Source organism: Atractosteus spatula, chromosome 3 (assembly GCF_055471065.1).
Source record: "Atractosteus spatula isolate fAtrSpa1 chromosome 3, fAtrSpa1.hap1, whole genome shotgun sequence".
In the NCBI taxonomy this organism is placed as follows: Eukaryota; Metazoa; Chordata; class Actinopteri; order Semionotiformes; family Lepisosteidae; genus Atractosteus; species Atractosteus spatula.
The window spans coordinates 36,144,540-36,161,381 of record NC_142708.1 but is presented as its reverse complement, the minus strand read 5'-3'; the positions used below and the strand labels follow the sequence as shown (position 1 = coordinate 36,161,381).

The following is a 16,842-nucleotide window of genomic DNA, read 5'->3' as shown; positions in this document are numbered from 1 at the left end:
GCAGTGGTAGTGCTTGCTGAACTGTACATACAGTATTTTAGTAATTGTTTTACAGCAGTGATTTTTACAGTGTGGTAACCAATAATCCTATTGTAATGGACATTTTTTACATTTGAGTTACAAAATGTCCATTACAATACAAAATGTCAGATTTTAATTTCTGTTTAAAAGTTATCAGAAATTTTACAGACTAACAATGAAACACATCAATGTTCATTCCTTTATTTTCTAACCACTTACTCCTGGTGAGTGTTGCAGTGGTAACAGGCTGAGCAGGGCAGTCCAGACTTCTCTTTCCCCAGCAATTTTCTCCTGCTACTCCTCACCAGATGCCCGAACCACCTCAACTGGCACCTCCAAGGTCCTTCTGAATTGCTGCGTTCCTCACCATGTTATGGAGAGTGATCCCAGCCTCTCCTGGGGGAGGATGAAGAGTGTGATCCCTCTGCAGTTGGAACATATCTTCTGGTCCTCCTATATAGAAATGCGTCTCACCACCCCAGTCTGTCAATCCAGAGGTACTGTCCCTACCTTCCACGCACCATTGAAGAGGCACATTGACCATGGATGTCATCCACTCCTGCAGCCCTACCAGTATGGATCTCAGTGACCTCAGCCATAGAAATGGACCCTGCCCCACCAGATGTTACTGGTCCTGCCAGAACTGAGAACAGCCTAGGCGATGTCTGCTTACCCCTCTTGAGCCATTGATTGGTATGTCCCAACATCTTCAAGGCCATCCACCTGTGGATGGCCCCTCTGAACTCCTCCTATACCCAGGCCTTTACTTCAGTGACTGCCACAGCTGCAGCCTTCTTCTCAGCCAACTTCGGAGACCCCCCCTCAAGCAATGAATGGAATGCCTCCTTCTTTGACTTGACTGCTTTATTTCACTGCTAGTGTTCACTAGTGAGTCCTAGGATTCCTGCCATAACAGGCACAAGCTCATTCTGGCCACAGCTCATTTAAGCAACTGCGGTCGTTTTGCTCTATTTGGAATCAATATCCGTGACCTTCCCTGGCATAAAGGAGAAACTTTTCTGGAGTTGGCAGATGAACTCACCCCCATTGAGGCATCCAAAAGGCCTTTCCAGGAAACCCTTAGTGTGTGTTTGGGCCTACCTGCTCTGTCCAGGTGATGCCCCCTCCATCTGACCCCATGCACCAGCAAGTGTTGATCAGTTAACAGCTCTGTCCTTCTCTTTACCCAAGTGTCCAGAACATACAACCTTAGACCTGATGATACTACCACAATGTCAACCTTCATCTGGTAACAAGTACACTTACTGTATAAGCAATCTTGTGGTGTCCATTATGAACAGTCCATGACTAGTACAAAAGTTCAGTAACAGCTCAGGTTCAGATCAGGAAGACCATTCCTTCCAATCATGCCCCTCCAGGTCTCTGTCATCTTTTATGTGATCTTTAAATCTCCCAGCAGGACTGTAGAGTCAAATGACACCCTACCGAGCACTGTGCCCATTGTCAAAGGAGCCTGAATACTCAGAACAGTTAGATGAATAACCACAGACAACAGACTTTTCTTAGCCAACACTGGTTGTCACATTGAAACGACTCTCTTGTCCACTGGGACAAACACCTACTGTGTGGTACCCAGCCAGTGACTTGCAAGTATCTACACACCCGCTGGGGGAACTCTCATTCAGAGGAACTCCAGAGCAGGAAAGACCACCTGTGATCAAGAAGTCTGATTCCAGAGCTAATGCTGTGCATAGTGGTAAGACCCACTATATCTTGTTAATGCATTTCAACCTCCTGCATCAGCTTCTTCCCCCTCAGTGAAATGAAGTCCCACATCCCAAGAGCTAGTTTCCTAATTTTCCATGCAGACCTGTCCCGCTCCTGCCCACGACCCAACTGGCATCGTGCCTGACTAACATCCTACACCTTGCAGGTGGTGAGCCCACATGATGGCTCCATGTAGCCAACTTCTGCTTAGCCGTGCCGGGTTGTGTGAAGTCCCTGATACCGGCAAGGTTCTCTCAGTTCTTAATGGAACCATCCTGGGGGTCTAGTTTAGATCATTTTTTGTCTGGCCCCTCATCAGCTTACGCCAATTTGCCAGGGGGAACCCTACCAGGAGCATAAAGCTTCAAACAACATAGCTCTAAGGCTCCTCGGTGCATTCAAGCCCTTCCACCATGACAGGGTCATTACCCCTGGAGCCGACAGGTCAATTATATATATGTTTTAATAATTATTTTATGTATTATGATTTGATATTTTAATGTCAATATTTTGTTTCATCCATCCATTTTCTGATTTCTGTATCCAATGCTGTGGATCCAGGTGCAAGGTGGGATACTCCTGGATGGAATGCCTGTTCATATTTTTTTATTTGATCATATTCTATGTATTTGCAATTCCTGTTTTTTAAAAGTTGTACACTCACATTCAACTGTTTCCTTTGAGATAAAACATTCCATTGAATTTGAAATGAATTGTATTACATGTTTTCTTTGTTCTAATCATTTTAAAAATGACTATTTTTTCATATGGAATATTTTCATGGAGGTAAGTTAAATTAATAACAGTTTTGTTTTGTATTCTTTACATTTATAGCTTATGTTTAAGGTCTCGGTGTCTGGTTTTGTGCCACATTTTTTTACTCTAGTTTGTACTATTCTGGAACTTTATCTGATCCTAGAAAATTCATCTGAGAATACTAAATACTGCCCTCCGCCTTGTGCCATTTTGCCAGTATAAATGAATGACTTCATAGAGTTCTCAGCATCTGTTTTGAACAAGTAGCCAAATCTGTTCACTTCCTTTTTTTCTGAAAATTCACCCAGCACCAACTTTTTAGGGATTATTATGCTTTTTACATTTAATACTTCCAAATACACACTAGCTTTTTTTCTGAATTATCTTACCATAGATAATAAATAGGACAATTAAGAAATAAACATACTGTACTATGACAACCCCCATAACAACATATCTCCTTGACAAAAGGAGTTTAAATTTTCTTTGTAGAATTAATCACTATTTATAGATGCCATTGGCCACTGAGTTGGATTATTGCTGGTTAGTTTGTTAAAATGGTCAGTAGCCTTTTAGGATTTTTAGATTAGGCAAAATAAGATATGATTTGGCGTCTCAGATAAAATTCCAGTATTTCTCAAAGAGTGGTTGAGGAGAAACTTAGGATGATATTAGTTTTAAGAAAAAAATCTATAAGCAAAGGCATGAACTAAACAAACTCCCCCTCTGTGAGAAAGCAGTATTTTAAAACATCAAGGTTTCTGTGATGATGGCTTGTTGGGGGAAAAGACTAGAAGTGTATAATTAGATATCACAATATGGTGACACTGAAGATTCCAACAAGACAGACCCCAGGCTGAAATATATACACAAACAAATGTGATCCTACCAGTTAAGAATCCTTATGAGCATGCATTGTTTTTTTATTGAAGTACTGAATAGAGAGTTGCACCACTTATTTAGGCTACACCCAGTACAAGTGCTGTACATGATATTTGCTAATTGACTATTATGCATCTGATTTGCTTTGTATTGCCAGAGAGGTGCAATTATTTAAAACCACATTCTCTAATATATTACTTTGGCCTTTAGAAATAGTTTCTTCTCCAACACCATTACTCAAACTACAAATAAGCACTGAAGTAGATAGGGGTGACTGAGTCCCATGTCAAGACCATAAATCCCATACTGTATATTCAAAGCTGTAAATACATCATGCTGTTTGTATGAATTGTCACAATGGCGTCTTACCTCCTGACGGTAACTGATGTACTTTAAAGACCTTCAGACCTTACTGCTATCTTTACAGAGTATTCAAAGAGGAAAAAATGGTTTGTACAGCTGCTTTTCTGGAAGGATGAAGTTCAAGTTCACGTTTATTAGTCATTCCAGCCATATACAAGTATACAGTGAAACAAAATATCATTCCTCCTGGTCCACAGTGCAAATACAGACAGGACAGACAGGACACTGACAAAGATATTGTAGAGAGAACACATATAGTGCAAAGTGCAGATAGTGCATTGGAGTGGGTGCAAGTAGATTCCAGGGTGTTGGGGAGCCTGACAGCCTGTCGGAAGAAGCTGTTGCAGTCTGGTGGAGCTAGCCCGTACACTGCGATATCTTTTCCCAGGTGATAGGAGGGCAAAGAGTTTATGAGAGGGGTCATCTACGATACTGCAGGTCCTGTGAAAGGAAGGGAGGGAGGCTCCAATGATCTTTTCAGCTGTTTCCACAATTCGTTTCCAGGGTCTTGTGGTCTGAAGCGTTGCAATTCCCAAACCAAACAGTGATATAGCTGGTATAGCTGGTCAAGGTGATCTCAATGGTGCTTCTGTAGAAAGTGGTAAGAATGGGTGGGGGAAGGTTTGCCCTCCTCAGTTGCTGTAGGAAATAGAGATGCTGCTGTGCTTTCTTGGCTAGAGAGGTGGTATTGAGGGATCGAGTGAGGTCATCTGAAATGTGTACACCAAGAAACTTGGTGCTTCTAACTGTCTCCACAGGGAAGCCATTAATGTACAGTGGGAAGTGATCAGCGGGGGCCCTCCTGAAGTCAATGATTATCTCTTTTGTTTTGTTTACATTAAGAGATATATTGTTGCCCACCACTATCGTGTCATCGGCAAACTTGATGATGCAGTTTGAACTGTGGCACTGTGGAACTTGGCAGTACAGTCATGAGTCATCAATGTGAACAGAAGTGGACTGAGCACACAATCCTGGGGGGTTCCGGTGCTTATTGTGATGGTGCTGGAGATGTTATAACCGATCCAGACTGTCTGAGGTCTCTCGGTCTGAAGTCCAGAATCAAGTCACAGAGGGACATGTTAAGGTTCAGCAAGCTCAATTTTTCTGTCAGCTTCAGGGGGATGATTATATTAAAAGTGCGGAACTGAAGTTAATGAACAGCATTCTTACATGAGAGTCTGTCTTATCCATGTGAGACAGGGCCAGGTGAAGCGCAAGAGGTACAGCATGATCAGTAGACCGGTTGGGTCGGTATGCAAACTGAAGGGGTTCCAGAGGGGTAGGGAGTCTGGACCTTATGTGGCCCATGACTAGTCTCTCGAAGCACTTCATGATAATTGGTATGAGTGCCACAGGGCGATAGTCATTAAGGCAAGACACCGCTGACTTCTTCAGCACTGGTATAATAGTGGTTGATTTGAAGCATACGGGGATGACCACCCGGCACAAGGAGATATTAAAAATATCTGTGAGTACATCAGCTAGCTGTAGTGCACATTCCTTGAGCATGCGATCAGGTATATTATCGGGTCCAGCAGCCTTAGGTGGATTAACTTTGACTAGTGTCCTCCTTACATCAGCTGGTGACAGGCAAAGCACCTGATCGTCTCAACGTTCAGTGCTTTGAACCGTGAATAGAACTTGTTCAGCACATCTGGGAGGGAGGCATCACCGTCACTGACATGTGGGGTAGTCCTGTAATCAGTAATGACCTGGATGCCCTGCCACATGCGCCGCATGTCTCTGGTGTCCAGGAAGTGGCCATGGATTTTCTTTGCATAGGTGCGTTTTGCCTCCCTGATGGCACGGGACAAGTTGGCCCTTGCAGTCCCAAGGGCTGCCTTGTCGTCTGATCTGAATGCAGCATCACGGGTTCTTAGCAGTGCGGGGACCTCTGCAGTCAGCCATGGCTTTTGCTTGGTCCATGTGATGGTGAATTAGGAGACAGTGACGTCATCTATACACTTACTGATGTAGCCAGTCACAGATGCTAAATGCTCCTCTAAGTTGATGAGATGCTCATAGGTAGCAGCCTCCCTGAACATATTCCAGTCTGTGTGCTCAAAACAGTCCTGTAATGCTGAGATGGCTCTATCTGGCCATACTCTGATCTGTTTCAGAGCCGGTTTGGCATGTTTGAGCAGCGGTCTGTATGTTGGGATTAGCATAACAAAGATGTGGTCAGAGTAGCCCAGGTGGGGGCAGGGAACAAACTTGTATGCATCACGGATGTTTGTATAAATTAAGCCTAGTGTGTTCACCCCTCTGGTTGCAAAGTTAACATGTTGATGAAATTTAGGGAGAACTGACTTAAGATCCACTTAAGATTGAAGTCACAACAATGACAAAGCGTCAGGACGAGCAGTTAAGTTATGGTATTATAGTACTTGAGGCTATCTCAGGTAACAGGACAATTCTAAGGAAATTTAAATTGAATGAATAGCTGTAGAATAAATAGTTAAGATATCACTGTGTAACCATTGACATGCAATTATAAATAACAAATAAGTTGCATAGGTTACAATATAAGCAGATGTATTAATATTAAAGAAACTATTATGTAAAAATGGCTAACTTCAAACATCTTTTTGGCATTAATATCAATTTTCTTTCCTGACTTACTCTTCAAAGAGATACTACACACTAGCCAAATAACTATTCCACATTTGAATAACTTGTTAGTCCTCTATGAGATTAAACATCAGCTGAACAGGATACTCTAGTTTTAGAAATATTTGCAATGGAAAACCCTGCTTTTCTTCTAGCAACCTTCATCTGATGTTCTGTTGATGGAAATGGTGTAAGACTGAGCTCCACAATCCAGTGGTTGTAACAGTCTTCAGTAATACTACAATTAAAGCTGATCTGGGGATTATTCTGGCAGGAAAGGTGATAGAATTCTCTGTCATGCATTGTCAATTTTGCCAATGAATTTGGTTTCTTGAAAAACTGTAGTAGACTGCTGAATGTAGTTACTTGATAAAACCTGGAGCATTGTCAAACATCTGTAAGAAAACCTCAACTATGTAAGCACAACTCAACAATCGTCCATCCAGCATAACTACAGAAGAGGCCAGGAGACTGTACTAGTGTATTATTACATATGGAAATTTAAATAACAAATTCCATGGCTGAGAAAGTGTTCACTTTAAATCGTCATAAAAATGAAACATATTTTGCATTAGCTTCTGAGTGTTAAAATAAATCACCTCAGAACTACTACAATGTAAAATCTGCAACCACGTGATTGTCCACTCAAAATTAGACCAATCAATAACTAAGAGTGGAGAATTACCATTATGGGTCAAGCAATAAGTATTGGGCAAACAACTAAATGTGAAAGGCACATAAAAAACAGAAGGTAAAATAAGGAAGCAGGAAAATTTGGAATATTTCAATACTGTTGTATTTAAAGGTTAATGCAGCTTGTACGGAGAATCCTTGGCCTGGAATACTTGTTTGGTCCTGGAGGTGCAGTAATGGACGGTTGACTGATACTACTGCAGAAGTAAGTGGTCAGCTCTCTGATAGTAGAAGTGATGCAGCTGTTGGGTGTGTACAGACAGGTTTCTTTCTGGCCTTCTGTGCAATAGCTTCTCCTGTGGATTTCTGGTCACCCTCAAGCTAGATCAGTGAGAGCTTCTTGCCCAACACCACTGTCTGACCGTGGGCCTTATTGTAACAATAAAGTATTGTAGCAAAAAGTATTCTAACAAACTGTGCCCATTTTGAATCTACACTTCCTTCCTGCAGTGGTCTGGGGGTGGTAGTGTGACATTTATTGAAAATAAATATTGCCCATCCATCCATTTTCTAAGTGCTTCATCCAATTTAGAGTTGCAGGGGAGAGTGGGGGGCAATTACTGTAAAAATGAAACATATTTTTGAATTTGAGAGAAAAATCAATAACCGTATTCAAAACTTAAAGCACAGAAAAAAGATGTAAAAACATGTACTGTATAATTCAACCTAGATCCCAATGTTCTTCATACTAAGAATGTTATTAATCTTACTCGTTTTCACACAAGTACAGCCAACTGTGAAATGGAACAATTCATATTTCATAACAATATTTACAGTATAACAGTCAAAATATTTTCCAGATCACAGGAATACTCTGGAAGAAGAAAAAAGAGTGTACTGTATATGGGAGAGATATCAAATCTTGAAAAATCAAATCTTTTGACATTTAAAAGTGCAAACAATTACAAAGTGTTTCATTGTTTCTTTGTGCCATGAACTTTGGAAATGAAGAAAAGTCCAGAGACCATTATGGTTCATGAATGACTGTTGTTTAGATCACTGAGGGTATCTCACAACACTTTTAGAAGGTAAGAAATTGTATATTTTGTATATATGTCATTTGTCATTTTCAGTTCCTGTTGTAGCTACAGTATATCTCTCAAAATTAGTTTAAGAGCTACTGGATGTTTGACAGTAACTATATAATATTTAGAATTAAATGAGAATCAAAAGAGTCAATGATTGCTGATTGCTTTTAAATTAATTTCTGCATGCATCAGATCTTGATCCAACAGATGACTTACCACCAGCATTAACACTGAACTTACGTAGTGGAAGGAAGCCCATTAAAATTTGTACTCTATGCACAGTATATTGCAAAGATCTATCCCAAGATGACAGAGGAATAACTTTCAGTTCTGCTGCTACAAGTAAGCCCAAAATTCATAATTCACTTGACCAGATTATTCTGCATAATACATTTTAATGATCTGTTCATAATTCAAAAAGCAGCTATTGTTGTATAAATCTATATATTATTAAGGAATAGATGGATCTGTGCTTCTAAAACAGGGATTGTGCATTTCATGGAAGGTGACCCACAAAATAAACATTTTCAGATTCTTCTGTTTTAAATAACTTCACACTTCTGGTTTATGCTTTCTTGTTTGCAAAAGGCTTTTTATTTAATTCTGATAGAACAATGTTGAACATATTCCTTTCAATCAATGGGATGCACCAGAAGAAAAGAGGCAGTTACATATAGGTTAACAAGAATTTTGGGAGGGATATTGATGACAAGACAATCTCACCCAGCTGTTCCTAATCATCATCATTACTGAAATAAGCCATGTATGTCTCAAACACCTCTGTTCACAATTCATGCAGCCTTCCTCCACCTCATATCCACCTTATAGCTACTCCTTGCTTGGCTCCTCTTTCTGAATTGGGTTTAACTCTCCTCTTTCTATGCCCACGTGGCTGCCCCCCTTTTGGGTTAAACCAAAACTGCCCTACTCAAAAATACTCAGACTTTCACAAAGCATCTGATTCTTAGATGTTGTTGTCCCTCATTAACTTTCTTAAATATGGACTGGAGTAAATACTGTTGTAAATATAGTAAAAAGCCCCTAAGACATAAAACTTGAAAAACATGGAAAAAGAAATCAGATCCAATCCTGTCATCCTTGAGGCACTGGGGAAATATGTCAGAAAAATTCAAAGGGTAGCAAAAGTAAAAAATATTACAGATCAAAGGATATCAAGGAAAAGATAATGGAAAACAGAAATTCATCATAGAGAAGTGGCATGCAGACACAGACATAAAAACTAACGTTTTGCATTTACCGTATTATTTCACTAGACTACCAGACCTAAAATTTTGGTGGGAAATAATTCAGTGTGTTACATAGGTTAACAAAGGTGAGAAAGCTACAGTGAGTAACATAAATACTGTATATAGAGTGTGTTTTTTCTAATAGAACAGAAGCTATTGTTAATGCAATAATTAGATTCTAAGGCACTCAGGTATTGGGAAAAAAAATTAATAAGACATAACGTAGAAGAAATTCACCAAGTAAAAAGTGACTCTTTGCAAATCAGATTAACTAAGCATTTTATGACAAAGGGTATCAGCATGTTTATGTGGTAATAATGAAAACAGTATTTCTACGCATTTTTCTTTCAAATGGGTTAGCAACAAAAGTCTGAAGCTATTTCACTTCTCAGATGATTCCTTCCATAAGGTGTTCATGTTAAAGAAATGATCAAGTACAGTGAATTGTTTTTGTGTGAAATACCTTGAACTGTGGGAGGCACAGAGGTGCAGTGGTTAGCATTGATGCCTTGCAGTGCTGGGGATCTGGACCCATTTCTGGACTGGGGTACTATATGTGTAGAGACCACCTGTGTTTGTGAGGGTTTCCTCCCACAGTCCAAAACTTATTCTTTATTGTTTATTAATTTAAATTAGAAATTAAACATGACCATTGTGGCATCAAAACTTGGAGGAGTGTAATGCAAAGAGGAAAGTGCTAGGAAAAGTGTACAATGAACAGTTCTAAAGAACAAAAGGCCAGCAGTCTTTTGGCCTTTTGCCTCATTTTTTAACTAGAAGAGCTCAAAGCAGCTCATCATCCCTGCATCTTATCAAATGTTCTTTTTCATAATAGATGCAGAAGGATTTCATAGTCCTAAAACTACTTGGGAAATAAATTGGCAGGAGCTGTTATTTATAGCCAGTAGCAGTGCTTCATTCACCTGGGCCCTGGTGCAAGTTGCAAGTTGTTATTTTGGGCACCCTCTTGGAGTTTTGCTTTGCAGGGGGAAGGCGATTTAGGTATCGGCCCCCCTTGCTCCAGCACTGGGCCCCCATCAAGGTTGGGCCTGGTTGCAGTCACAACCATTGTGCAGCCCGTCATACCAGCTCTGGCCTGTGGAGAAGTGCCAAACACTGAGGAGGGTACAAGGCAGGAATTTCAGCCAACTGAAAACCCGAAAAGCTAAAGGAGAGGCCCATGTCACTGAAACCTCATATACTGTATCATCTGACTGTTACACTCCTGGCTGATGTAGTTTCCCCTAACAAATGCCACAAGTTATGAAAGCAGAATGTAAGAGGTATTGTAACTTAAGAGCATTTAACTAGCTTTAAACAAGCTAAATTATTTGAATTGGTACGTTCAAATTTCATATTTTACTACAGTGAGTGTGAAGAAAGCAACACATGCAAGCAAATCCACATTAAGTACTGTCTCTGCAACAAAAAAAAGACTTCTTCATGTAAAAAGCTTTCTTCAAATGAAGACTGTATTTTCAAATGACTTTTCTTAACCACAAAAGGTTTTTGTTATCAGTGCCACTGTCAGACATTGTACCAATAGGATTCTTTCACAGACAATGAATCGTACTTAACTCCCACAAAATGAAAACCTTAAGCCAGAGTTACGGCTTTCAGCTTGCATCAGCAACTTTTCAGCATTGCGAACCATTTGTTTTCCGGCTGTTACAAAGCAGATGGGAAGCATTTCCTTTAATGCAGTATCATATGATCTAAAACAAGACCATGTTTTCTACAATGCCAGAGACAGTCAGTAGTATTTTAGACAGAAACTTTAATTTATATAAAGATATCATTCCAAAACACACTTGCTGTTTAATTTGACATTTATTACGATTAATCTCATGGATAAATTCATAAAGCCAACCAAAACTTCAGTTTGCAGAAGACCTAATCCCACATAAAAGGTTTTCATTCCCATGGTTTCCAAAACTTTAAAAAGGCTGAAGTCAAAATTTACTGATAGATTAGATTATTTCTACAGGTTTTTAGGTTTAATTTACTTATTGAACTGAGATTTAATATCAAAACTGTACAGAACATGCAAACAGAAATTTGATGCCGCATAATAGCATGCAGATACTTGTGGTCTCCTACTTTTCATTTTTACATTTTATTTTAATCACTTTGTATGTGTTGCTGGAAGAAGACACTTGTCCCAACAATTTAAACATTAATCTAATATTTAGGATTTGTGCATGTGAACAATAGTAGAAAATGTCTCTATGCTACAGTGAACTCTGAAAAAGATTGAGGACAGGACAAGCAATTATAAAAATAAAGGATGTTCCTTAAAATTTAAGATCTCTGGCAAAATTACACTAAGGGGACAGCAGTAAAAAGGATTTTTACTGATTTTTAAAGAACATTACATTAAGTAAATAATAATGGAAATAACCATTTCTTCTGTCCTTTCAAATACATCGAAAACACTAAATTGCAAGTAACACATCAGTACTCAGCAGACTAACCAGTTCTGCAGGTGAAAAATGTTATCACATGCAAATTATGTGATTCTCATTAGACTTATTTGTAAAGGTGAGACACTGCAAAACCCTCATGGCTTTTAATCAGTTTATATTCTGTTTTACTACAACACAGGAAACCTGAGTGAATATCTTAAGCAAATCACCACGGATTGCTGGCAATATCAGCTATGTTTTGCCAACATTCCGATGGAAAGTTCACTGTCACAAATACGACATTAGTCTCATTCACAGCTCTGTCGACAGCTAGGGCATCTACCCAATCTACAGTATTAATACAAACAGTATATGAAACTGGAAAACTTGATCCCAGGCATTACTGAAATACATATTTTTGCAAACTTAGTGTTTTCCTATTTGTCCATTCTTAGGCAAGGGTTCAGGATAGATACTGAATGCCAGAGCTGTGCAACGCACTGAGGCCATTGCAAAGAAAATATATTTTGACTAATATCTTTGATAGTGAAGAATGATCATCTTACATGAACCCAAAAGTGACTGATCTGACCAATATGGAGTTTGCACACTCTGGCTTCCTCATTAACATACCTTTGATTCCCAGATATTCTTTCTCCCTTTCATTCTAACCAAGGGCCATAATCTCCAAGGAGCTGATATTGATGTTGGCTTTCTTCTAGTTTGCTTTTACAATATGTTTGAAATGCTAGTTTAATCACTAGTGTTCTCTCCCAGGCAAAGTACTAACATTGATGTTGATTTGTGACATTTTCCACAAAGAGTGAAATATGTTGTCCATGTTTTAGCCTCAGTAAAGTACAGTAAAGTAGGAATAATGGCTGTTCTGCAGGACACCATGGTTTTATTTTTATGCTACCCTCAAAACCTGCTTCATCACAAGGCTGCTTTAACAGTTTTTCGGGGATGCTGGACTCATCTGTATCAAAGGTCTGTGAAAGTAGCTCCCAAGGTGTAGGATGTGCTCTACATTCTTCAGACTAATCATGAATTTTAAATGATGGTACAGGGGTGTGTACATTTGGAGCTTAGCGATGGAAAATGTAAACCTTCTAAATGTTGTGTTAACATTTAAGTCCCATCTTCTCTAATAAATACATTGACATTTGTCTAGAGATTCATTTGTCAGAGCACATGCTATAGGATCATCGGTGTACTTAATATGCTGTATATATCTTTTCTTAGCGCTAGATGTGAACTAAAATTAAGGTATTCTTCAAAATTTTCAAATAATGCAGAACTCACTTTGGCTCAAGTGTTTAAGCCTAATATTAACTGTGGCTTATTCAGCAATAAAAAAATGTTGTCATTCTATGCATTTATTCAACGTCAGCTGTTCTCCACGTTGCAAAGACTGACACACTTCCTGTTTCAGATATGCGAAATGCCTTGAGACTGGATTTCTTTAAATGTGATCTCATTTCCCAAACCTAGCGTCTGTCTTGCACTGTGTATTCAGCAGCATGATGAGTAAGACAAAGTTCATGACTTTTACCACATACAAGGCTGATTTTAATAGCATATCCCACTATCCATTTTCTCTATCAACTATTATAAAAAAAGCATTTACACTGTAAGTACAGAGCCATTAGAGATCCCTTGAAATAAAAAATCAGTAGACTAGTATTTAGTATTTTGCCTCATTTTATAAAAGAGTACAGGAAATATTTTTATTAGTTTAAGAAATAGTGTTCTGCTTCAACATCATGAAATTACCCAGCATGTCCTTGTTAAAAAAAATTCACAACCTCAACAAGGATAAAATGCAGAAATTTGAAGCACCAGTATAAAACGTTTTGTCTTTTAATTCAGATCCTGAACATTAAAACCAGTATACAGTTTCAACATTTAGAAAGATTAGTTTCAGCTCACTTGTGTAGGTCTGTACTCTTCAGGTTACAAGTTTGAGAGATCTTTATCTTTGCAACTTCTAGGCTTAAGCAGTTACAATACTAAAGAAAAACCTGCACATTTCTCAACAATTTCATTTTTTTGTTACATCCATAGTTCCTCACCATCAAAGCAAAAGCAATTCAAGCACTGTCGAAGAGTGCTGATCATAGATGAAGAGAGGGCAAGCATTTTCTTTTTTTCATTTACCTTCTTGTGTTCCATACATGAAGAACTAAATTGAACATTTTCTTCTATAAATTCACGTAAATGTAAAGTGGAGTTCTGAGCTAACAACTGGCTATTTGGCCAATATTTCACATTTGGTTTTGTTTCTGTATTTTAAATTTCTTGAGGATAAATGCATTCGCCTCAATTCACTAATTTCACTCTTAGCTATTATTTTCTATAAAATGGAACAATGATGTTTGGAGGTATACTGTACATTCACTCACTGTAAAAAATATGCTTGACTGCAGATCTAAACTCTTGAATGACTTTCATGGAAAGAGATTCTCTAAGTGTGCATTTTGAACCCAAGAGCTCAGCCTAATGTTTAACATAGTATTTTCTCAACAACACCGACATTATACCACGAGTATGGTTTTCGTTATTCACTGCAGAATTGTAACCTGAGAGAATAAATGATTGACATTTATACTTTCATAATGAAATAATCTAATGTGCATTACACAGATAAGAAATCACATGCACCTTAATGGAATAATACAGAATTTGACAGAATGCTCTCTATGGAATTTATCCAAACCTAAAGCTGCATCTTTCTATCCACTTCTCACTTTGACTAAGCTGTTCTCTACAAGAATGAGTGAAATATTCTCCTTTGTAGTGAGGGTAACACCTCAACAATAGAAACACAACACGACCAATCTGTGATGGAGTTTATTGTGTTTTTGCAGTTGCTATACTAAACCGTATTTCGTGCCTCCTGCACTACAAATTACAGTAGAATGTTTCAGATATTGAGCATTCATCTCACAATGTGTATTGCCCGACTGTTCTTCTGCCTTGAAGAACTACGATTCTGACTAATTGGCTACATTTCACTTGGGGTGCACAAACCACTGGATTTGGTTAACAGCAAGCCCTATAACCAGCAAACCCTACCCCACAAGGACAAACTATTACCGGCATTACTGGCAGTGTTATGAGTATTTATGGTGAGGTTACACAGTCAGTGATTGCTGGTGCATCCAAAAAAACATGCAAAGTCTTTATATTCCAATACTTTCATTCCAGTCCTTTTTTTGTAATTTTTAGCTGACCCCCCAATCCTGAGTTTCACTGTTTAAAGAGAATGAAAACCATCCTGTGAAGCATCCTCGTTCTTAATCTCTCTTCTGTATATACTGAGTTATGCATAAGTATATATGCAGAACAGCTGTCTAGAATTTTCCCCAAAGGAAAAGAATCATAAACGACAGCTTAAATTATCAAGACATCAGATTCTTATTCCTAAACTAACTTACAGGGCCAGGAAGTTCTGTTTTTGCATCTTGATTGTTTAAGATCACACTATTAAGTCAGGAACAATAAAGACAGGAAGTTAAAAGGCACAAGACAGTAGCAATAACTGCTCTGGTAGTAAACTGTAAACATTTTTTCTTTACTTTTTAAAGATTATGAGGGATCATGTTCATCCAGATTGATTATCCAAGGCAACGGATAAAGGCCAGTCAACGGTATGGTTTATATACTTTTAATCTGAGTACCCTTCTGGGTGCTTAGTAAGTACTAAATATCAAAAGATGTTTCTGAACAAGGAAATAAGGCTTATAATATTACAGTCTTCAACAGTTACATTGGTAGTGTAAGCAAAAATATAACTTGCCTTCACAATATATTTTTTTTCTAATACAGGAATATGTTAAAACCTCCCCTCCACTCACCTACACACCTACCTACCAAACACTGCAGTGATTTTTATCTTGGGAATAAAAACTCTGCAGATTTTACTGTAGCAAGGTTATTCTTCAAATATGGAACCTCAAATGTCTTTGAAATGTTCTTCTGCACACTAAGGAGGAGCTAAAACGCCTGCAAACCACTTTGTTTTCCAGAACTGCCACGACAGAGGTAATCAGAAGTCATGAATTCAAGATGCTGGTAAGAATTTGCTTGAATGCAGTAGGTGGGGGGTGCTTTTCTCTGTAAAGATTGTATTGCTAAAGCAATGCTTATTAATTCCATCTGGCTTTTTTCAGAAGTGAAAGGCCACAAGTTGGGGAGAGGTGAAAAGCCATCTAGGGTCTAGGCATTGTCGTATTTTTGCAGGGCCTCCTCCAGCTTGTGCGTCACCTTCTGGAAGAAGGAGATTTGCTGCTGTAGGAAATGCTGCATCTGTGCCTTGAAATCCCGTACACGGATCTGGTGGAAATGCTGGATCTCCGCTAGCGTGGCGAAGGAGATGATATTGCAGCGCTCGTTGATGCCCTCAGCCTGCGGAGACTCCATCTTCCCCTCCTCCACATGCTTCTGGCTCTCCTTCACTTTGGTTAGGGCTCCTGCGGACAAAAGTTTCTTGAGTTTCAGAGTGTCAGGTAAATAAAACATTTCATTCTCTAACAGGTGAAATACAAACATCTAAACCGTTCTTCAAGCTAGTCTGCTTTTTTAGGTTTTTAGTTTGCTTCCTAATAGCTATAAGGAGGTGGAAGGATGACTTCATTCTGTTTCCAGTAGAATGAGCATGTCACATGATTCTAATATTTATCTTTTGCTTGAAAAACTATTGTTCAAAGCTCTTGTTAAAAATAGCTGCAGAAAACTGTAATGTTGACATTAAGAGAACAAATAAAATCCTCAGCCCAAAGTGAGACAAAGTGTCCTATTATAAAACAGGAAGGTTCTACAAAAATGCATGACTGTAACAGACAATAGTGATGAAAGTCTGTATGGAACAGTTCCCTATAGAAAGGTTAAAGCAGAAATGTTTGTTCATCTATACAGGCACTGCCTGGGTTAGGTACCACTTACACAAATTCGACTTTACATAAAACCTTCATAAATGAAAAATTCTGAGTTTTATGAATTATACATAAAAATGACTTATGCCAGTAGAACAAAGCATTAAATAATCTCCACTACTCTCAACAGAAAATATTAAATATGTAAAAATTAAAAAACAGTGCAGAT

General features: G+C 38.6%; 1 protein-coding gene across 1 annotated transcript in view; it reads right to left on the bottom strand.

Annotated features, from left to right (window-relative positions):
• Window positions 1-8,648: 8,648 nt before the first annotated feature.
• Window positions 8,649-16,842, bottom strand: part of LOC148837765 (sorting nexin-18-like) — a 32,558-nt gene continuing 24,364 nt past the window's right edge. The window contains exon 2 of the mRNA XM_088911293.1: window positions 8,649-16,211. Within this exon, the coding sequence (XP_088767419.1) occupies window positions 15,958-16,211 (254 nt within the window). The 3' untranslated portion in view covers window positions 8,649-15,957. The remainder of the gene's footprint in view (window positions 16,212-16,842) is intronic.